The sequence below is a fragment of the Dama dama genome, chromosome 13, assembly GCF_033118175.1.
Source record: "Dama dama isolate Ldn47 chromosome 13, ASM3311817v1, whole genome shotgun sequence".
Lineage (NCBI taxonomy): Eukaryota > Metazoa > Chordata > Mammalia > Artiodactyla > Cervidae > Dama > Dama dama.
The window spans coordinates 53921803-53945043 of NC_083693.1; the positions used below are offsets into that span (position 1 = coordinate 53921803).

The 23241-nt window shown below is 37.6% G+C and overlaps 2 protein-coding genes across 2 annotated transcripts in view; one reads left to right on the forward strand and one right to left on the reverse strand.

The window, feature by feature from the left end:
* Positions 1-3820: 3820 nt before the first annotated feature.
* Positions 3821-5271, reverse strand: LOC133068116 (pyruvate dehydrogenase E1 component subunit beta, mitochondrial-like). Its single transcript, XM_061159182.1, has one exon. It carries the CDS (start codon positions 5261-5263, stop codon positions 4154-4156), a length of 1110 nt encoding a protein of 369 aa, XP_061015165.1. The 5' UTR covers positions 5264-5271; the 3' UTR covers positions 3821-4153.
* Positions 5272-12934: 7663 nt separating this feature from the next.
* BRMS1L (BRMS1 like transcriptional repressor) overlaps positions 12935-23241 on the forward strand; it is a 39998-nt gene continuing 29691 nt past the window's right edge. Inside the window, exons 1-4 of the mRNA XM_061159183.1 lie at positions 12935-13230; positions 16702-16792; positions 20529-20656; positions 22445-22524. Coding sequence (XP_061015166.1) covers positions 13089-13230; positions 16702-16792; positions 20529-20656; positions 22445-22524 — 441 coding nt within the window. The 5' untranslated portion in view covers positions 12935-13088. The remainder of the gene's footprint in view (positions 13231-16701; positions 16793-20528; positions 20657-22444; positions 22525-23241) is intronic.

Consider the following 23241-nt stretch of genomic DNA (forward strand, 5'->3'; position numbering starts at 1 on the left):
GAGCCAGCTTCACTGAAGAAGGTAGGGAAAACATACTCATTTGAAAATGAAAGAAATCTATAAGACTAAAGACTAAAGAAAATGTATGTAAACACCGTACTTTAGTTGGTTAAGTCTTTTTCCCATGAGGGTATGGCTTAATTCTGATACTGGTATACATGTATACTGAAATTAAATAACTATGTAAGTGGACAGCAGATGGCAGGACCCAAGCTTCTCCCTGTTGGAGTGGGACTTTTTCAGATAAGCACAGGGAGGTGGGTAGAATAATCCCTTTGGTAGTGGATTTGAGTTGAAGAGATCACCAGGAACTTGTTTATCTTAATACAGATACAGGCAGTTACATGTGGAAATATTTACAGATAGGTATATGTGGATGGATTAGTAAACACATGTGTATTTCCTTGCTCTGTCAGCTGAGAGGATTTAGAAGCAATGACACCCTAGTAGCAGCAAGCACCCTGATAGCCAGATGTTGGCTTTAATACCATTTTCCAACTAAAAAACAACAACAAAGCTCTTTGGAAAAATGTCTGGTTCTAGGACTGGAGCTGATTCTAGGTTTCACTTATACAAGATGCTGCTGCGAAGTCGCTTCAGTCGTGTCCAGACTCTGTGCGACCCCATAGACGGCAGCCTTCCAGGCTCCTCCGTCCATGGGATTTTCCAGGCAAGAGTACTGGAGTGGGTTGCCATTGCCTTCTCCCATCTACAAGATGAGCCTGGAGCACTTTGTAGTGCCAGAAATAAGGAAACCCATCACACACACACACAAAAATGACAGGAATATATCAACTGAAAGAGCACTCAATAGCAAAAGTTAAGATAATGTGAACAACAAAATAAACAAGGTAATCTTAGATTATAACCACAAATATAAACATCCATGAGTCCATGTTGATGTAAATAATAATTGAATAAAAGGTAAATGGGGGAGAAGAGACAAATCTCCCATTCAAGAAGATTTTCAAAGAATTTATATAGAGACTCAAGGAGATGGAGAGTAAGCCCCTCGTTCTTAGGTGTGGTCTGCACATTAAGAGTTTCTTCCAGAGTAGAGTACTGAAGGGGCAGAGGGAGTAACTTTACAGTGGAGAAATGACACACACTCAGCTAGGTGACCAAGGCTAAAATCAGCAGCGAGGTATCACATTGAGGGTACGGACCCTTGGTATAATACAATGAAAATGGCACTTCTGTGGTTCCTATTTGAAACCTATAACTTCCGTCGAATCGTGAGGAAAACATTAGACAAATCCCAGTTGACCAGTGCTCCTCAAAACTGTTAAGGTCAAAACCAAGGACAGTCTGAGAAACTATCATAGTCAAGAAGAGCCTAAGGAGAAATGAAAACTAAAGGTAACAAGGAATTCTGATGAGATTCTGGGATACAAAAAGGACATTAGGTAAAAACCAAGGAAACCTGATAAACTATGTTGTTTAGTTAATGATGTATCATTGTTGGATCACTGGATGCAGGGCAAATGGGAACTCTCCCTGTATTAGTTCAATTTTTTGTATAAATTTGAAACTGTTCTAAAAATAAAGTCTCTTAAATCATTAAACCTGAGAAATTGTGAACCTATTTTAATATGCATAAAATAACAATGATATGCCATTGCAAGATAACATTCATAATTTTTTGAAAAATGTATTTTGAACTGACATATTTATGAAAAAAAATCTTTTTTAAAAGACAACAAATGTTTTGTGAGAACAAATAGATAATTGGAAAAGGGGAATATTTTAATAATTTTTTCAGATAATTGTGGCCACTCTACTAAAACTAAACTCAGTGAGGGGTAGTTTCTTAAATATTAGTTGTAACATGGATTATGAAAGCATATCAATAAACTTTTTGTATTCTTTACATTAAAATCTTGCACTTTAAGTGGAACTTTTACCTATGCATAATTTTGTAGCATTATACACTTACCATTTGGAAAATAATTGTTCACTGAGATATACAGATATTCCAAATGTTAATACATTTCATTAAACAATATAAATATTTTAAAAAATCAAATACATCAGAAAATCCTTTAAGTATTAGAAAGTTGTCATGTTCACCATGGTGAATAAAAGTTTTCTGAATTCCTAATTATCATTTGGAAGCTTGAATTTAACCTTTAGTAACAAATACTGTCAATTGTTTTACTAAAAGTGACAGGCTCACTTTGTTTATTTGATATTTTGTGAAAATATTTGCCAAATATCCAAGCCTGAAAAACTATAGTTTGTCAGTTCTTTCAAATAAAAATGTCATTCCTTGAATCAAGTTGCTAGGTTAGCTTACAACTCAACTGTGCAAGTATTCTTCCTGAAGACCACCACTGTACTTTAGTATGTAGGATTTGCCACAGAAAATATTAAAAATGATGTACTCAGTGCTTTGGTTGATTAGGTTCTAAGTTGTGTCCAAGTCTTTTGCAGCCCTATGGATTGTAGCCCACCAGGCTCCTCTGTCCATGGGATTTCCCAGGCAAGAATACTGGAGTGAGTTGCCACTTCCTTCTCCAGGAGATCTTCCTGACTCAGAGATCTTGATCCATGCCTCCTGCATTGACAGGAGGATTCTGTATCACTGAGCCACCAGGGAAGCCCACTCAATGCTTGGGATCACATAAAGAATAATCTCTCTTGATTCATCTAGGATATTCATAAGTGAAATTGGTGATGAAGAATACAATGAATGTTGATATCATTTGGTACCACTGCCTTCATGCTAATGTGCCAACCATTTTACTTATCATTGCTTTTGTACCTTCACTTCCAATGTCAATAAATTTTGTAATTTCTTTCTGTTGGAATTTTATACATTATGATTTAATTTTTTGGGAAAACAGGTAGCATTTACATACAAGCCAAGAAGGAGTAGGAGAATTAGGAATGTAATACACAACATGATAAATATAATTAACTGATATATGTTATGTATGAAAGTTAGTAAGAGTGTAAATCCTGAGTTCTCATCACAAGAAATTTGTTTCTCTATTTTTTAAATTTTTGTAACTATATTAGATGATGGGTTTATCCTAAACTTGTGATAATCACTTCTTAATGTATGTAAATCAAATCTTTATGTTGCATACCTTAAACTTTCACAGTGCTGTCAAGGATATCCCTTCAACGGCAAAGACACCAAACCAGTCAATCCTAAAGGAAATCAGTCCTGAATATTCATTTGGACTGGTGCTGAAGCTGAAACTCCAATACTTTGGCCACCTGATGCGAAGAACTGACTCTTTGGAAAAGACCCTGATGCTGGGAAAGATTGAAGGCAGGAGGAGAAGCAGACAACAGAGGATGAGATGGTTGGATGGCATCACTAACTCGATGGACATGAGTTTGAGCAAGCTCCGGGAGTTGGTGATGGACAAGGAAGCCTGGCGTGCTGCAGTCCATGGGGCCGCAAAGAGTCGGACACGACTGAGCAACTGAACGGAACTGAACAAGGATATCTCAGTAAAACTGGAAAAAAAAAGAAGCATTGGAAGAAACTTTATGATTGGTTAAGGTCAGAAAATGCTGAAAATAGTATTACAATGAATATAGAAGTTCTTAAGTGAAATACATTTTTAATGAGATGTGTTGATGCAAAGGCTGCTAACATTATTTAATAGCATCAGGAAATTAATTCAAAGAGAAGATAGATAAGTAAACTATATTGTATATCCTTTCTCTCATGCCCCATACTTAATCCATTAGTAAGTTTTGTTGATTTTTATCTCCCATTATCTCAAATTTGTCCATTTCTTTTTTTTTTTTTTTCATAGTTAGGAATTCCTTTATTCCTTATCAAAACAATCTTAACAGTAAATGTAGATTAAATGCTTTTATTTTTACATATAAGTTATCCTTTTTTGGATATATCTTTCATCAGGACTCTGCCACATTTACACCATGTTCTTCCAGTGAGAGGGTAAAATTGCACATGAATCTTATTCAAAGAACATGGTACTGTAACAGACCAAAAAAACATGGAACTTAGGAGAGTTTTACCACAAACACATTTAAACTTCTTCCCAGTAAAAAAAAAATCTGTTGTTGCTTCAGAGATAACTTTATGAATTAAAAGGTCTTTAGGACAATCCAGATGAAGAGTCAGCAAGTATTTTAAGCAAATTCCAATGACCTGAACTTCATGTCCAAACTAGATATTCAGTGTTTTCTTTATTGCAAATATAATGTCTTTAACCTGAGGTACAGAGTTGTCTTCTAGAATCTTTGCGTAAGGCATAGGCACGTCGGCACCAGTGACACGAACTGCAGGGGCATCCAGGAAGTTGAACGCGGGGCCTTCCATGATCCTGGCACAGATTTCAGCTCCTACTCCGAATTGTGGCCAGCCTCCTTCCACGGTTACAAGGTGATTGGTCTTCATGACACTGGCTTCTATTGTTTCAATGTCCATTGGCCTGATGGTTTGCAAATTTATCACCTCACATTCAATTCCCTCTTTAGACAGCACTGTTGCAGCTTCTAAGCAGTGGCCCACAGGTCTTGAATGAGCAACTATAGTTACGTGTGTTCCTGGCCTTTCTATTTTGGCTTTTCCAATAGGGATCAGAAAATCTTTTGACTGAGCTTCTGAAGGAAGTTCAAAAGGTACTCCATACATCAATTCATTCTCCAGCACCACCACTGGGTTATTATCCCGAATGGCTGATTTAATAAGCCCCTTTGCATCCTCTGAACTCCAGGGGCTGACCACCTTTAAGCCTGGGCAATGCCCATACCAGGCAGCAAAACACTGTGAGTGCTGGGCAGCTACACCTGCTGAGGCGCCATTGGGCCCCCTGAAGACTATGGGCACAGACTGAAGGCCCCCTGACATGTAGTAGGTCTTGGCAGCTGAGTTTATAACCTGGTCGATGGCTTGCATAGAGAAATTGAAGGTCATGAATTCACAAATGGGCCGTAACCCAGCCATAGCTGCACCTACAGCAATTCCAGCAAAACCCATCTCAGATATGGGAGTATCTATGATCCTCTTATCTCCATATTTCTTCCACAGGCCTCGACTAACCTTATATGCCCCATCGTACTGGGCAACTTCTTCCCCAAGGAGAAATACCTTCTCATCTCTTTCCAGCTCCTCATCCATGCCTTGATTTATAGCCTCACGAACTGTCACCTGCAGTGCAGCCGGCGCGGTCCGGTGGAACCGCCTCCTCAGCAGCCCGGAGACCTGCTCAAGGGGTCTCCGCACCAACACAGCAACCACCGCCATCTTGACCGTGTCCTCTAGCCCTTCGTCCATTTCTTTTTGCCATACAGCCTCTACTCCTGTCCAAGCCACCATTATCTTACCTCAATATCTGATTGATTTCTTCCTTTATTACTCAATTCATTTTCCACTAAGCAACCAGTGATCTTTTTTTTTTTTAAAGGTCTGATTTTAAGTTAGTATAATCTTACCACTAATCTAATGGCATCCCTTCGTACAAACTTCCTAATGGCAACCCATTGCATTTAGGATTTAGAAAAAAATCAAATATCCTTATAATCTACCAGGCCCTGAGAGATGTGGCCTTTCTCTAACTTACCCCACCTTGTGCCCTTTTTACCCTTAAACACTGACTGTCCATAGTGATCTCTTAATTCCTCAAACACGAACATGAGAAAGCTCTTTTCTACATCAGGATCTTTACATATCCTGTTCTTTCCGTTTATGATATTCCTCCTTTCCATACAAGCTGTCCTAATGCCAAACTGTCAGATATTAGCTGAAATATTACTATTTTAGAGCGGTCTTACCTGATGCCCACTTCCACAGGTCTCTGTGTTACACTCTCGTAACACCAGTAGAGAACATCCCTTAATTTGCAGAATTAACTGTTTAATATTTACCTCTTTACTTTCCTCTGAGCTCTGTGCAAGCAGACGCTGTTTGTTCTGTTCATCAATGAATCTCCTGAAACCACTGCACTACCTGAAACACAATACACATTCAATAAATAGCTAATATATAAGTGAATATGAGAGGGGACTTTTGATAAGAACAGAGAAGAAATTACGATAGGAGATTTTAAAATATTTTATTTGCTTTTCAAATCACACTTTAAAGAAAAAATAATTAGCTGTCTGTTGTGCTCAGAACTCTTTTAGCTGAAAGTAAGAATAACCAGAAAAACCACTCCAATAAGAAGAGTAGCTCATTAGGTCATGTAACTGAAAGTCTAAGGTTTAACACTGAACACATGTGGTTCCAGGTGCTTAAATTAAAGTCATCAGGAATCTTTGCTTTTTCTCTCTGCTCTTCTGTTGCTTCCCACGCCTGCCTCCCTGCTTCCCCAAGTTGCACGTAGAGGAGAAATGGCCCTAGCAAAGCTAGGTTCATAGGCTTCATGGACCTTTTAACTTCTAAAGACGAAAACTCCTCAGTAGCTCCAACAGGAAGTCTGTCAATGTCCATCATGGCCTAGGTTGGTCCACGTGTCCATCCCTGGACCAAGAGAATATAATATTCTGATTGGCCACTTGAACCACATGGGAAGAATGAAGCAGAGGGAGTTATTGAAGGGAAAATCAAAGAGCTATTCCTTCAAAAAGGGGATGGATATTGAGGAGGCTAAAAGATTCCCACTGTAACTATACTGAAAAATTATCTGAAGAGGAAAAATACAGATTAAAAATAAAACTGTATGTAAAATGTTTATCATTGAGAAAAATCTTAAAAGAGAAAAGAAAAATTTCTCTACTTAAAAAAAAATCAGTTATTGACAACAAAAGAACATGATAATATGAGCTATGAGATAGTGGAATAATAACAAATATGCTAATAGAATATTATCAGGTTTATAGTTGAACTAATCCAAGAACTAATTTCTGCAAATAGACAGTTAATACAGGGATGGGCCCTGTACTGTCAACAGGCTATTTCAAGAACCTTTAAATAGTTTCATTCTTCCCAGGAGAGGGGCATGGCAACCCACTCCTGTGTTCTTGCCTGGAGAATTCTATGGATAGAGGAGTCCTCCGACCATAAGACCATTGGTTCACAAAGAAGTGGATACAACTGAAGCAACAAAGAAGTGGATACAACTGAAGCAACTTAGCATGCATGCATTCATTATCCTGGCTTGGTAAATAGGACTTAATTTAAACTGCAAACGTAATATGTGAGATGCCAAGGCCATCATATTGGTGACAGAATCTATTCTTTTTTTTCCCAGAATCTATTCTTATATTAATAATAATTATAATAATTTTATATTAGGCTTCCCTGGTTTCTCAACTGGTAAAGAAGCTGCCTGCAATGCAGGAGACCCTGGCTCGATTGCTGGGTTGGGAAGATCCCCTGGAGAAGGGAATGGATTTTATTAAAAGTAATTGTTAATAATCTTATACTAATAATTGTTAAATGTCAGAAGTGAAATAGTTTCATTCTAAGTGATAAGTTGTGTGTAAATTGAATAAAATTAGGTATTTTGCTTAAGTAAAAGAACAATTTGGAATGTTTTATAATTTTTTATTTCATTAAGCATTCCCAGATATTCCAAGCTTAGTAAATAACATATCTTAAAAAGATCAAGTAGCATTATTAGTACAGGAAGTATTGTTATCCCTAGCATGAGTGCAATGGTGATATGAAAAACTGTCATCTGTCTTATTATAACAATAAAATGATTAACATTAAAAAAAGTTTCATTCTTAAGCAACTGAAATCATGGTGCATGTAATGCGCTTTACTTGTGTCTGATCTTTGCAACCCTATGCACTGTAGCTCGCCAGGCTCCTCTGTCCGTGGGATTCTCCAGGTAAGAAAACTGGAATGGGTTGCCATACCCTTCTCCAGGGTCTTCCTGACCCAAGGATTGAACCCGCATCTCTTATGTCTCCTGCACTGGCAGGCGGGTTCTTTATCATGGTCTCATATAATTGATAATAAATTGGTCTTATTTAGTTGTCAATTTAGTGGATTATTATTATTTAGTTATTTAGTAGATCTCTAAAGACCTAGACTTAGTTTGAATGATTAAAATGTTTACCCTGATTTGAGTATTAGCCATTAGTTACTGCCTCCTGCCTTTGTTTTTCTAGCTACTGGCATCTGGCCTGGGTCCGTCAGTTGTGACGAGGTTTGTGGATGTACAGTTGATGTCTCAGCTCCACCACGTGGTAGTGTTTGGAATTAAGTTCATGTGCGCTGCTCAGTTGCTCAGTCGTGTCTGACACTTTACGACCCTCTGTACTTTAGCCCATCAGGCTCCTCTGTCCATGGAATTTTTCAGGCAAGAATACTGGAAGGGTTGCCATTTCCTTCTCCAGCGGATTGAACCTGCATCTCTTGCATCTCTTGCATTGGCAGGTGGATTCTTTACCCCTGAGCCACCAGGGAAACCATAATGAGGATAAATCAGAGTAAAAAAAATGGGCTTGTAGCTTCCTCCCTATATCTACTTTACTCCAAATAAAAATGAAATTGAAAATTTTATACACTGAAGTTTTAATCTTTTATTCCTATCCCCTAGAATATACTCCCTGAATACACACACCGTACTTTGGAGACCATTGACCTAGAGAAATCCTCACACACAGGCCCCAAAAGATAAATACAAAAATATTCATAGAGGCAACTATTTTTAGTAATGAAAAAATTGAAAGCAACCTACCTGTCCATTAATAGGTAAGTGAGTGAATTTTTTGTGTGTGTGAGTGAAACTTTTAATATTTATTCAATGGAATAAGTGTACTCAAGGGACTACCTTAGAGCAGATCAAAGTTACCTGGATTAGAGCTACCTGTATCATAATAGATACGTCTCAAAAACATTGTTGAGGATAAAGGAAGTTTTAGTATTATATGCATTATATAATACATATGTATTATATGTATCATATATGATATGATTGTTTAGGTCTTCCCTGTGCCTCAGATGATAAAGCATCTCCTGGCAATGCAAGAGACCCAGGTTCAAACCCTGGGTCGGGAATATCCTCTGGAGAAGGAAATGGCAACCCACGCCAGTATTCTTGCCTGGAGAATTCCATGGACCGAGGAGCCTGGAGGTTATGGTCCATCGGGTCACAAAACATCAGACATGACTGAATGACTAACACTACTCTACTACACGATTGTTTAAAATATGTTAAATAATCATTTCTATAATATACAAAAAATGAAATGTACACATAATCATTTCTAAATATAGAAAAAATGAAATGTACACATGCATGGCAATCAAAACACTGAAGTGAGAATAACGGTTATTCTGGAGAAGGAAGGAGAAAATTGGGAATGAAGATGGATGTGGAACAAATGCAATAAAATGATAAGATCTGACAAAGCTTAGAGGGCATTCTGTTGTTATATATATAATATTCTGAATTACCTTTCTATGTGTTTAAATTATCATGTCAATGTTAAAATTTTAATAAAGCAGATTGAAAAGTTATACTAAAGGAGGTACAGGAGAAAAACTACAAAGAAAAAGCCAGAATTATTTTACGTCTACTCTATGCCAGAGTGGGCTTCCCTTGTGGCTCAGCTGGTAAAGAATCCGCCTGCAATGCAGGAGACCTGGGTTTGATCCCTGGGTTGGGAAGATCCCCTGGAGTAGGGAAAGGCTACCCACTCCAATATTCTGGCCTAGAGAATTCCATGGACTATATAGTCCACGGAGTCACAAAGAGTCAGAAATGGCTGAACGACTTTCACAAGCCAGAGCAAACCCAGTAGGAAATGGAGTGGCATTGGCCTATTTACTGAATACTAAAATGACTAAGGATTCTGGTGGGCATACCATGGGAGAGAATGAGCCAAGAGCTAAAATCTCCAAAAAATGAGGGGGGGAGGTGAGCCTGGGAGGTATGTACAGACCAGCCACAAGTAAAGAGACTGTGTGGCATATCCTGATGACAAGCTGGGGGCTTTTAGGGAGGGGAGGTGGAAATGATCATCTAGAAGGAACAAGGACACCAAGTACACCTATCCATGACAAGGCTCCTCGCAGAGCGCCATGCTCCCTTCAGAACAGGAAAGTTAAGGGACCTTTCCAGAGAAGAGGGTAACGATATAGCAGATTTTGCTGATGGACCGACCATGAGTTTTAGAAGGCTCTCAATAAATGAATGCTTATTAAGGATTAATGAAAAATGAGACTTAAAATGTATCTAATGATTGTATAAACTCTGTGAAATGTAAACGTAAATGGAAGGCATCATTCCTACCTTTTAAAATGCCTCAACTGAGAAAACTTCATTCTGCTTTCATATTTTTTTTAACGTTAATTTGTATTTTCTAAAAGTGACACTATTCTTTTCCAGCCTTATTCATTTTTCCCCTTATGGTTCCTCTTACATTTCCTATGTATCTTTTCTAAAATCTGTTTGGGGAGAGGAGAAAGAAACTCCTTTTAAGCAATACATCTTTGTGCAACTCTAATTGCCTAATCTCCCATTATTTTGTCTGCCTTAAACATAAACACATCGAGGACAGGAATTTTAGAGCTTGACGCTTGACGAGAACTTAAAGATAACATAATGCAAACTTCTCATTTTACAACTGACCAGAGAGTATATGATTTGCCAAATTGACTTGCCTGGTTACTAGCAGAACCAGGGCTAGAATCCATGCCTCCTCTCCAATTTCCTTCTGTTTTTCTCTAAACAGCGGAAACACAGAAATCATCTGCTAGTGGGACACTGTGTACTGATAGTTGACTGCAGGCTCTGAGGTCAGACTACTGAAGTTCAGATCTTAAATCTGCTACTTATTAGCTGTGTGACCTTGGCCAAGCAACCTAACTGCTTTGTGCTTCAGTTTCTCCATCTACAAAATGGAAGGCATAATTATATCTACTTCATAGAGTTGTTATAATGATTAAATGAATTAATCTCCTTAAAGCAAACACAGTGCTTGGAACATGAAGAGTGACCAGAAATCCAAGCTAGTGTTGCTATCTAGCACGTACTCTGCTAGCTGCTGATATAACAGAGATTAACAGAGGCCAGGGATATTACTCACAGCTGCTTTTGTTTGGTCTGGAGTTTAATAAACCAAACCAAACCAAAGTAACAGCAAAAAATGCACTTGAAATAATGTTTACAAATCTGGTAATTTCATGTAAACTTCTAAATTTCACGTAAACTTCTAAGTTTCTCTTGAAAATCAGAAGGTCTGACACTTAGCCTCAAATTCAGATGTAGCAACAACTGGCTGGAGCTAAAAGCAGCTACCCAGCTTTAGTACACACCATTCACATAATGTATTCACAAGCTTGACTCTGAAACCGCATCCCAGGCTAAGACAATCCCTGTTCTCAAGGAATTCACAATCCAATTGGTGAGATGCATCTGCTAAACAACCCACAATACAGTCTGACAGAAACAAGTACAAAGTTGCCAAGCAGTAATCTGAAGGAACAGGGGCATGTACTGAATGGTGGAGGGGTTGCTGGTGATGAATGTTGTCAAGAAAGTGGCTTTGAAAAAAAGGAGTGCAAGAGGGTTGCAGAGAAATAGGATACGCAAAGAACATTGAAATGGCCAACAGTTCGTCTGTTTCTCAACTGATGAGTCCAGTTTTGGAGACTACAGTAAGAAAAGGACAAGTAGGCTGACACTAGATAATAAAAGTCCCTTAATTTGGATTTCAGCCAAGAGGTGGATAGCCCTTGAGATGTTTTCTGTCATTAAATTCTAAATCTAACTTTAATGCATTTATGCTTGGATACTCTTAACCATTCTCTGTCAAATGTCTTTGGACCTTGTGTTTGAGAAAGAAATTTACAACCCACAATATTCTATGAAATCTCTTTCAATAGCAAATTGCCACTTCAGGAAGAAGCCTTGTCTTTATAATGGATAAAATACAGTTTTTAGGTTTGTCCTTATCTGTAAAATGGGTATAATAGCACCTAACTCAGGGCTAATAAATTGGGAATTCAACTCAATGTAAGTGATGTAAAGAACTTACCAGGGTATTTGATACAGAGTAAAAGTGGTCAATTAGTATGTTATTATGATTAGGATATATAATGAGTTTTCCTTGTCTATCATCCCTACTATTGAAAAAATAAAACATTTCATTAAGTCAAATAAATATTTTTCATTGAAAACTGAAGTTAAGACTGGGGGCATATTCAGGCTGCGTATGGTAAACTGGAACTGTGTTAGTCGCTCAGCTGTGTCCGACTTTTTCACTCCATGGACTTGTAGCCCACCAGGCTGCCCTGTCCATGGAATGCTCCAGGCAAGAACACTGGAGTTGATAGCCATTCCCATCTCCAGGGGATCTTCCGGACCCTGGGATCGAACCTGGTCTCCTGCATTGCAGGCAGATTCTTTACCATCTGAGTCACCAGGGAAACCCGCATATGGTAAAAAACAAATGTAAAACATATTAGAGAAAACTGCCAAGATAAAACTTCCTTTCCTTTCATAATGCAAAAGTTTCAAGAATAATTTAAAGATTTTTGTGTAACATAGAAAGTGCAAGTTGTCTGCAGAAACTAATTCAACAATAGTTTAATAGTGGTAATAAAAGGGCTTTGGTAAAGAGACATTTCTCCAGTTCCTGTAGCCTTAAAGAGGAGGAAAAACCCTCAGGCAAAAGACCTTCTCACATCTGACAGTAACATCCTGGATGGCCTGGAAGCTCAGACAAGCACTTGGCGGGAAAAGAATAAACACAGACCAAAATCTCACAATCTGTTTCTGTTTAGTTTATAAACTGCGACCGAGTCTAGCAGCTTTCGTGCCTTGTGGGACTTGAAGTCCAGAGGGGAGAAGCGATCAGGGTAGCTGAAGCTTCGAAGCCGGCGGCCCCTGCAGGTCTGAACAGTAAGGACTACAATTCCCGACACACATCCCGAGGCCGCGCCGTAATTACCGGCAACCAACCGGACCGGAGCAGGATTAGCTCCAGCCCCCGGCTCGGGAGGGCTGCCTCCACCAATGGCAGAGCTCTCAGTGCTGAGCCTGCGGGTTAGGTTGTGAGGCTCCGGCGGGGGCGGGGAGGAGCCGAGGGGGTTCTGAACGAGCTCGGCTGCTGGGTGGGTCGGGGCGTTCGGCGCGCCCTTCATTGAAGCGGCGGTGGCCGGGCTGGGCGCCGGGAGTGGGAAGCGACGGCGCGGCTGGAAAATGCCAGTCCATTCCCGAGGGGATAAGAAGGAGACGAACCATCACGATGAGATGGAGGTGGACTACGCCGAAAACGAGGGGAGCAGCTCCGAGGACGAGGACACCGAGAGCTCGTCGGTCTCCGAGGATGGAGATAGCTCAGGTACGCGAGCCAGCGGGCTGGGACCCCGAGTCCTCGCGCCAGGCTAGCGACAGGCCGCTCTCCGCACGCCGGGCAGCTGCGTCCTGCTGGGAGAGCGGGGCGGGGAGCGAGGGAAGGGGCGGAGACTGGCTCCCGGCCCTCCTAGGCACCCAAACTGTTCGCGGGGCGCTGCCCAGCTCCTGGCGGGTCCTGGTTGACGGGGCGGAGCGGGGCAGGGCGCGGGCCTGGACTAGTCCGGCTCACGGACGATGCTCGGTTCCGTTCTCGATCCGCCCCGCCCTTGGGACCTCTGGGTAGTGCCTCGGGCTATCCGGAGCGAAAATGTCCCGCATCTTGTCTAGCAGACGCTGGAAATGCCTCCTCTGCCCACACCGCCGGCTTATTTTGCACCTTTGCAGCCCTTCTCAGCGTGTGTGGGTTGTCAGGACCCGAGGGTACTCGCTCTTGGATGGTTTAGAATTTATTAATGTCAGCTTCCAAGTTAGCGTGTCAGTCCGTACTGGACATTCGTCCTCTTTCGGGGGGCTGACGTGGGAGCTGGGTCATCTGCATCATTTCTGTGAACTTTTCAAGACTGAGAAGAACAGCCCAACATCAGGACTGATTGGAGATCTTCATATGCTTATAAATAACTGGCTGATTTTTGGCAGCTTTGAAGTTCTCCAAATCTTCTCCCCTGCAATCTTTTCTAACTTTGTGCTGGTTTTTTTGTCTGTTTATTTGTTTTTGTTTTCTGTTTTGAAGGGCGTGGGATAGGATAGAGTGGAGGGGGGCAGGTTAACACCTTAAATCAATTTTTGCAGTCTTTTAGGAATGGTTATTTTAAAAAGAAATGAAATTTATGATTATGTGGGTTCTTTTCCTTCTGTCCATACAATGAAGATGAGACTTATTTCTTTGTTTTGGCCTGATTTTGGCCATGTGAAGCAAGGATTGATGACAGGTTGACGACAGCCTATCACCGTGACACTGTCTTTTTTAGGCTTCCCTTTCAGAGAAAACCTCCATGGAAGTATGTAATTTCAGTCGATAAATCAGCCACCCCGAATAAGTGTTTCTGAGTGACTTCCTTTTGCAGTATTGGGTTCTACTCAGTGGAAGGTATAAATAGTTATGATCTGATCACAATTAAAGAGCTGTCATAGGTCACCACTTGATTCAATTGCCAAATGAACGCTTATTTATAAACAATACTGTGGAAATTCAGAGGTAGAGGAAATCTTTTCAATACAGGGTGGTCAGCAAAGGCTAGTGGGATTACCTAAATTATCTTGAAGAATGGGTGGAATTTGGATTGGAGTGGTAAAGTTCAGGTGTTTTCTGTAGAAGAAGCAATATAAGAAAAAGTGCAAGGCCAGAACTTAAGCTTTATTTAAAAGATGAGAAAACCAGTTTGGTTGGCAGAAGGATTTGAGCTAGAAAAGGAAAAGATATAGGTGTGTAAGACTTGAAAAAAAGCAGAAAGTGGTATTGATGAATACAAGTTTAGGAGTCAATGTAAAAAGAAAAACCCAAATACAAGGAGAATGGTGGTAGTTTGAACAGAAACAGAAAAAAAAAAAAAAAAAAGATTTGAGATGAAAGTATGAAAGACATGTTGTTTTCGAGGTCCTAATGGTATATTTGAGTCAGAGTGCCCAACTGACAGGTGGTAATGTGGCATTGGAACCTGCCTGGGATGGGAAGCATAGTTTGGAATTCACCTGCTTAGTCATGAAAATAGGTGAGATTTCAAAAGTGAGGAATACAGAGAATATCTATACTATATGTGAGTATGTTTTCTGGATCTGTAAAACATTTTATCTTCACTTGTTCTTTGTTTTTGTTTTTATGGGAGTCAGGATCTCTCAAAATGACATCTATTTACTAAAATTCTGCCTCTCTAATTTTTATGTTGATCCTGTGGGTTTTTATTTTTTTTTAACTGTTTTTTGTTCTGTCCCAAAAAATAATGGACACATTAATTTATGAAGAATATGATAATGATTTGAAGCACAAGTCAGATTTTTTAAGTACAAAGAAATTAAATAAATTTTTCAGTTGCATGTTGCTTTTGCATCTCTTTTCTACCATTTATCTTGCATGTTAAACTCCCACAATTTTATTCTTCTCCATCCTTGGTACTGGGCCAGTCTTAAGGCTACAGAAAAACTCTATCTAGAGATATTGGGGAGTGAATCATCTTGAGGGACCACATTTTAAAGAGTCAAGGAATAAGCTCTTAAGAGCCAGAAATAATTTTAATCTGTTTCAGAAAAATTAAAAAAAAAATCATACTAACTTGCTGTAGAAAGTAACTGAACATAATTTAATTTTTTCTCATAGTTTGACCTTTATTTGATGATGATCAATATGAACATCATTTTGTGCTTAAGTTATTCTGATGTTGTCAGCTATATGTGATGTATTGACAAAAACAGACAATGTGAAATATAGGAGAGAGCTGGTAGCTGTCAGTTGTTTTCCTTGAAAAGTTTGCTTGTCTTCCTCCTTCCTCTTTCTCACTGACTGACTGTAATTGGGGAGTGGGAACAGTGGGGGCCTAGGAGTAGGAAACCAAAATGCTCTGTGGTATTGAGATTAATCTTCTTTTTTTTATTTGACTTGCAAATTATCCATGTGAGCATTCCATAAATGGAATTCCATAAGTATTCTTGAGCAATATTAACCTTTAAAGGACATAATCATTTTGGTGCTTAAGTTTGGTGAGTTGGTGAAAAACAAGCCAAAAGTGGACTAATTACTATATAGTCACAGTTTAAGGTCAGCCTTTTTCTTTTTGGCTGTGCTACAGCACGTGGGAACTTAGTTCCTTGACCAGGGATCAAACCTGTGCCCCTTACACGTGGGAGCACAGTCTTAACTGCTGGACCCCTGCCCCATCAGCCCTTTAATAAAATGATTTAAGAGTGAATCAAGAGGCTTCCCTGGTGACTCAGTGGTAAAGAATCTGCCTGCCAATGCAGGAGACACGGGAATGATCCCTGATCTGGGAAGATCCCACATCCTGTAAAGAACTGAGCCCATACACCACAACTATTGAGACTGTGCTCTAGAGCCCAGGAGTCGTAACTACCTAGCCTGAGTACTGCAGCTGTTGGAAGTCCGGGCTCCATGGAGCCTGCGCTCTGAAACAAGAAATGCTGCCACAGTGAAAAGCCCACGTGCCGCAACTAGAGAGTAGCCTCCACTCATTGCAACTAGAGAAAGGCCCACACAGCAACAAAGACTCAGCATAGCCAAAAATAAATAAATACAATTATTTAAAAAAATGAATAAAATTAAGAACTAGCAACTGTTTTAACTCTTATCTGTATTTTACATTAAATCTACAGTGGGAATTATATTTGATAAATGTTTAAGTCCTAAAGTAGTACTTCTGTTTTTTTTTTTTAACCATTCTAATTAACATTCAGATGTATTTGGAACATAGCATTAGTTTTATCTTTGATATTTGCATTTTATTAACAGAAATGGACGATGAAGACTGTGAAAGAAGAAGAATGGAATGTTTAGATGAAATGTCCAATCTTGAAAAACAATTTACCGATCTCAAGGATCAGTAAGTAGTAATTTCTGAAGGTCACTGTCACTGAATCTCAACCTTGTCACATGTATACTGGCATAAGAGAAATTATATTCATTCTAAACTATTTTCCTTTTTGTTTTTTATGGGACTGACTGACCTGAAAAAGGCTTCAACTGTTGTTTGCCTGTTGAAGGCCTCATTAACTAACTAATCAAGGGTTTTGAGGCTGGTTTTGGGGGGGAATTTAATAAGATTTTTATGTGGGTATTGGTAATGAAAGTGTTTTCCTTGGATTGCTGCACCCTTGGTTCTAATATACTTCATTCATTCCTTTGTTAAATAACTGGATAAAGATAACATTTTTTTAAAAATTTGAGAATAAGAGTTATTTCCAAGAGATAGCATGGTGATTTTTATTTATATCTTAACATTGAATAATGTATACAATGCATGTTTTTACATGCATTGTTTAGTTTGTAAGGTTGGAAGATAGTTTTATCTCTCATTTACTCTTGAGAATATTGATCACACAGGTTAAGTCACTTGTTCATAGTTTATCAGAAGGTGATAAATTAAGCCAGGCTTTACATCTTAGGTGCTATCGTGTTCCTTCCACTAAGGCACATTACTTTGGAGGAATCATGGTGGAATCACAGGGCCTGAATCCAGGCTTTCTTGACAGATTTTAAAAATATAGTAATAGGTTCTTTATTATCCATTGTAAAGATTGAATGAGCAGTATATAAAATTCTCGGCCATTTGTCTGACATGTAGTGTGTGTTTACAGATACTGTTTTTTTCCCCCTCTTTATAATGCCAGAACTCTTATGTAAAGTTGGTAATGCAAGAAGGGGCTCCGGTGATTGGAGAGAATAGAATAGATGCAGATTTTAAAGAAATCTTAAAGGTGAACATTCAGTTTGGAACTTGCTGGCAAGGTCATGGGGCATGATATACTTTAGGAAACATAAATGAAAGGGAGAAACCTTTGAGACCATAGATAGCTTAACTTATTCAGAAGCTGCCTATTAGTTTATGGATTCTTTGTGATATTGCTGCTTATTCTCTTTCTCCTACTTCTTCCCTAGAGAGGCCCAAAGAAGAGATGAAAGCCCATTTAATATCTGGAATTGCCAGCCTGAAATAAGACAGATTTCGTTACCAGACAAATCCTGCTGTTTATGCCATTTCTGGTGTTAACTTTCATTGGTATTAGTGATGAATATATAGATAATGTTTTATGCTAGTGTGACAAATTAATATAAGCAATCCAAAATAATCCATAGTGTAAAATTTTGCTTTTAAAAAGCATGATATTTTCTAATGCTAAAGATTTACATTACTAATTTGAAGTTAAAATTAGTTTGGATTCCCAGGAATCCATTATTTGGGCAGCACAGAGAGTTCATTCAGTTCATTTGGGATCATTCTGGAAAAGAGGAAGCAAATTTGTATTTTAGCATAAGAAATCCATGAATGAGTGAGTCTTAAACAGTTATTTAAGATACACGTATTGAGCTTTTATAGAGCCTTTTTTGGTTATCCAAGAAATGAAAATTGTTGTAAAGCTCTAGTATAATATATTACATAGGAGAAGTTTGCATCTAGTGAGTCATTTGGTCTGATCTTGTTCCCCTTGGGGCAGGCAGTTGCCTTGGTTTTTGCTTTCTCATGGCTCACCATGATCACCTGCCAGTTCCCTTATCAGCATTATTCATTTCTGAAAGTATTAAAAGTAGACTCATTAACACTATTTAATAGGATTCTTTCTCAAGGAATTGGTATCTATAAATATGTTTTTGAAAAAAAATCCTGGCATAAGGTTTATAATTATTTTTTTGTCTTACCCTGTTGCTTTGTTTTTTATTTTTGTCTTCTCATACTGTGTATCTCTTTAAGCTGTCTCAAATCCTCTTTGGAAGAGGTGGGAAATAGAATATTAATAATAATAATAAATATCCTGCTTTGCTTGTTCTAGCACTATAGGGCACATATAGCACTCCTTTCCTAAGGCAGAAAATCCACAATTTGCAGTTTGTAAAGTGGTGGAAGGTGAGTTCTTCCACCTTCTTAAAAAGAAAGAGGGACTTGTCCCACCTAAGTGTCCATTCATTTCCGTGTTCAACATCCAACAAACATTAATTAGCTTCTGTTCTGTGAATAGTATTGTGGTTTCTGCTGCAGGACTCATGATCCTTGCCTTTGATGAGTTTATACTTGATTCCAAGGTTGTAGAAATTATACTGATTTTGAGGAATCTGATTTTTTTTAAAGTGAGTTAATTGAATACTGTTAATTCACATATCCTCTTCATTCAGGATATTCACGTATTCAGGATACCTTATTATCCATATTTTGTATGAGTTTGATGTTTTTCAGGTGCAGTCATCTTTTGTATTAGTTTTTAGCATTTTGTTTGAAGTTGTATTTATAATTTCAAAAACTATTAGTATCGTGTTATACTTTTTGGATTTCATACATTGTATGTTGAGTTTTAGAAAAATTTAACCCAGACATGATGATGTATTATTTTGGAAGTTGATTCAGATAATTTTTCCTTTCTGGTTGTAAAAAAAAGAATATTAACTAGTATGAACACTCAAACTTGCTTTATTCCTTTAAAATCATTATATAAATTGCTATGCTAAATATAATGATCAATAATAGGCAATATTAGTTGTCTTAGTTGGTATTTTCAAGAGGAAAGAGTGGAATATTATATGAACGCCATGTATCATGTTTTCAATAGTCAACTGCTATTTATACAGACAACTATAAGCATGATCAGTGGTTTCTCCTGGGAGGTACTACATGACATCCTTGTGATGTATTGTGAGATATTCACCTATGATGCAGTAATAAATGGCAAAAAATTTTTTTTACATAATGATCTTAAATTGTTAACCTGCTTTGAAATTTTAGGATATCTTTGAAATGCCACAAAACCAGGGTTAGAAACGCTTCTCATAAAGAATGACAGCTTCAACATTTTCTTTTAAAAAAAGTTCTATCCTGTAGGACTATTGGTAAAAATAAACATTGAGTTGCCTCACATACCATCTTTGATAATCACGCTGAAGGTGTTGATGTGACAGCTGTTACATTAGGCCTCTTTGCACGTAGACTCTTAAAAAGAGCAACGGGGATTCTTTGCCCCACTTTTCACTTCCCCATCTGCCGAATAACTCTTGTTGTTGTAGCTTCTTCATTCACAGTCTAGATGAGCTGAGTATGCCAGGTCTTAAGTTCCCTAGCCTTTGGTTTTACCTTCATCACTCTGCTTCTTCTTTGTTCTCTTAAAAATTAAGTAGGCTGAATATTGTTATACTGACTCCTTTTCAAGAGATTTGGAGATGAGACAGGAAATTATTTATTTCTGACAGCTAGTAATGCCTGTATCTAAATTACTCAAAATGATTTGTTCCTTTTAAATTCAGTGTTTATTTGACCTTTTCTCTTAGAATTGATTTATTCTGCAGTTAAAAACATCTCCAGTGTCCAGAGGTAGTTATTTTGGTTGTATTTTTTTTGATTTGTAAATTAACCGTTAAAAAGCGATATATCTAAAAAATAGAAAAATATTTCTTTGTGATTATTTGCATAAAAGTCAAATGATGTAACTGTGTTCTTGTCATCTGAGATCAAGGAAAAAATACATTTGGTAGGCTATTAGAATATGAAGGATATTAAGAGAGAATGTATAGAAATGGTAAATTGTTAGCCTTTGCTGGGCTTTTAAAATTAATATCTTAATTTTTGCTTTGTTAAGACTTTATAAAGAACGATTAAGTCAGGTGGATGCAAAACTACAAGAAGTCATAGCTGGAAAAGCACCAGAATATTTGGAACCACTGGCAACTTTACAAGAAAATATGCAAATTCGTACAAAGGTAGCAGGTAGGAAAGTGAAACATCTTTTCCGTATAGTAGAATATGAATTATTCAATAGATTTAAAAGGTGTTTGTCAAATGAGTGGTTGTTGTTAACAGAAGTACAAATGTATTTACATTGACCAGATTATTATACTATCAATCAACCCACAGTTATTTTATTAAATGCCTCCTGCTTTTCTCTGCTGCTATGGAGGGTTAAAACAAAAAAAGCCCTCAAATTGGTCACAGTGTTGTTGAAAAGGTATTTCCACAGGTGAAACAATTAGAAACCAGGATATTTTCATTAAGAGATACTGTTACTACCATAATTTATTTTTCTATTAATGTTCAATTTAAGTCCTCTTAGTATTTTTCATCTTTAAGAGTGATAAAGAGCTCTTCTTTATAAAGCATTAAAAAAAATTTGATCAGGATGTTAAAGAACAGGGAATTAACCTTCAAACCTGTAGTTCAGTTATAAGTTTTTATTTTGAAAAGTTTGGTGACGCATTTGTGACTATGAATAAATGAAGATGTATTTTATTTGTGTGGTTAAATTTCAGTCTTCTGTTTGTAACTGGGATCTGGCCTCAGAATTGTGTCCTACCATGCCTAACAAAGGATATGTCTATTTGAAGATCATGTAATGATTTTTCACAGTCAAACTAAAAACTGAAATTTACTGGAGATACTGATTGTTTTCTTTTTGGGGAACAATCATTGATCCTCATACACCTGTTATTTATGAATAATACGTATGGCATTGTTGATAATAGGTTCTTATACTGAATCCTCCTTAAACCGAATTTTAGTCTTGAGTGCTTAATATTAAGTGTATAGATAATGTGATGCTTAATCTGCTATCTTTGCATATTGACTTAGACATCCTTAAAAGTAAACATGTCCTTAGTTTTATTTGACATTTGAAAAGAACTAAGTGAGACTTCCTAATGTTTTGAAAATATTACTTGAGTCAGTTATTCACTTTGCTACTAGGTGGCCTCCTTTGCTTTTTGATTGTACAAAGAGTCGTGTGTGTGACTGTGTTGCTGACGACATAGTTCCAGATATCTGTTCCTTGCCTTTACTCTACAGGAAAGAGTATTGCAGTTCTAGGGGCAGCTATGGCATAGAGTTAAGTATGTACATCTAGACCTCTTTGCCATTTTTGTGATGGTGTATTTGCATGGCCTATTTTATGTGTTTTTTTTTAGGGTGCCTATTTTATGTGGTTGTTTCGGTACCTCTAAGTTAAACTCTCTTGACCATCCATCCTCTAGGTAAAGCTCTGTTAGGAGCACTCAAACATCGGGTTAATTTATAAATTTTGTTATATTAGTTTATACATTTAGTCTTCTTGGAAGCTTTGGACTCTGAAAATAAGTAATAGTTAAAAAAGAGTGGTTTCGATGTTTACGGTATCCAGTTGTTAGTTTGGGTATATGTGATTGAGAAACCAGAGTTTTTTGACTCTGTTTCCCTTATGAGTCCTGAGACATTGTTTTTCATAGGTGAAGAGTTTTATTTTCGTTTTAATCATTCTCTATCAAGCATTTAGAAATATTCTTTAGAAAAATGGGTAAGAACTAAAATTTGTAGTGTAGTTTCTCTCTAGCTCTTAAACTCTTAGTTTTGTAGTCTTCTTTGACATATATTTTGACTGAGCCTTGTTATTTCTAGTTTTTAAGGGTAAAGTTAGACCTGCCAATTTCTTCTTGATTCATTTTATAAAATAGGACAGAATTCTTACAGGGAAGTGATAATGAAACTCCTTATTGCTAACATAATCAGAGTAATTGTGTTTGGTTGCAGGAATCTATAGAGAGCTCTGCTTAGAATCTGTAAAGAACAAATATGAATGTGAAATTCAAGCTTCTCGCCAGCACTGTGAGGTACTGTTATTTTGCTTAACTTTTAAGCTGATTTCAATTCTTCAAGTCTTCTTCTAGTGCAGCAGTTAAAAAAGTAAAATAAATGAAACAAAATTGAATAGTACTTTAGCTCAGTCTGCTTATGCAATTTTTTTAAAATACAGTTTCACTGGAAGCTATATTGGAAATAGGACACAAAGAAACAATCATACAAAAGAACTAGTGATATAATTTTAGAAGTTTTGCTCACCTTAAAAAGACTCTGTAATGATTATGTCATCTGGCATCACCAAATAGTGTAATTAGTATAATGCTAAAGACTCAAAAAATGTATATATCCAGTAGTTCTATTAATTTCTCAATTTTTAGATCTGTTTCTATATCTTAGGGCAAAATTCTCTATGGGGGAAAAATGGATTCTCTATATTCTGTTTATTTTTAATAAGGCTGGAAAACATAGTGTTGATTTTGCAGATTACTTTTCATAAGACCTAGACAAGATCATAAATAACTAGTGAAAATAAGAACAAGTTCTGTGATGATTCTTATCTTAATGTACCATATCTTTATAAACTATTAAAATACTGGGAGTAGATAGATATAAAAATGATGGAGCCTGTGTCATTTTCTTGGTTATAAATGAGATGAAACATCTTTTGATGTTTACTGGCTGTTTGGATTTTCTTTTCTAAGAAGTACCTGTACATATCTTTTGCCTTTATGTTGAGCTTTTAGTCT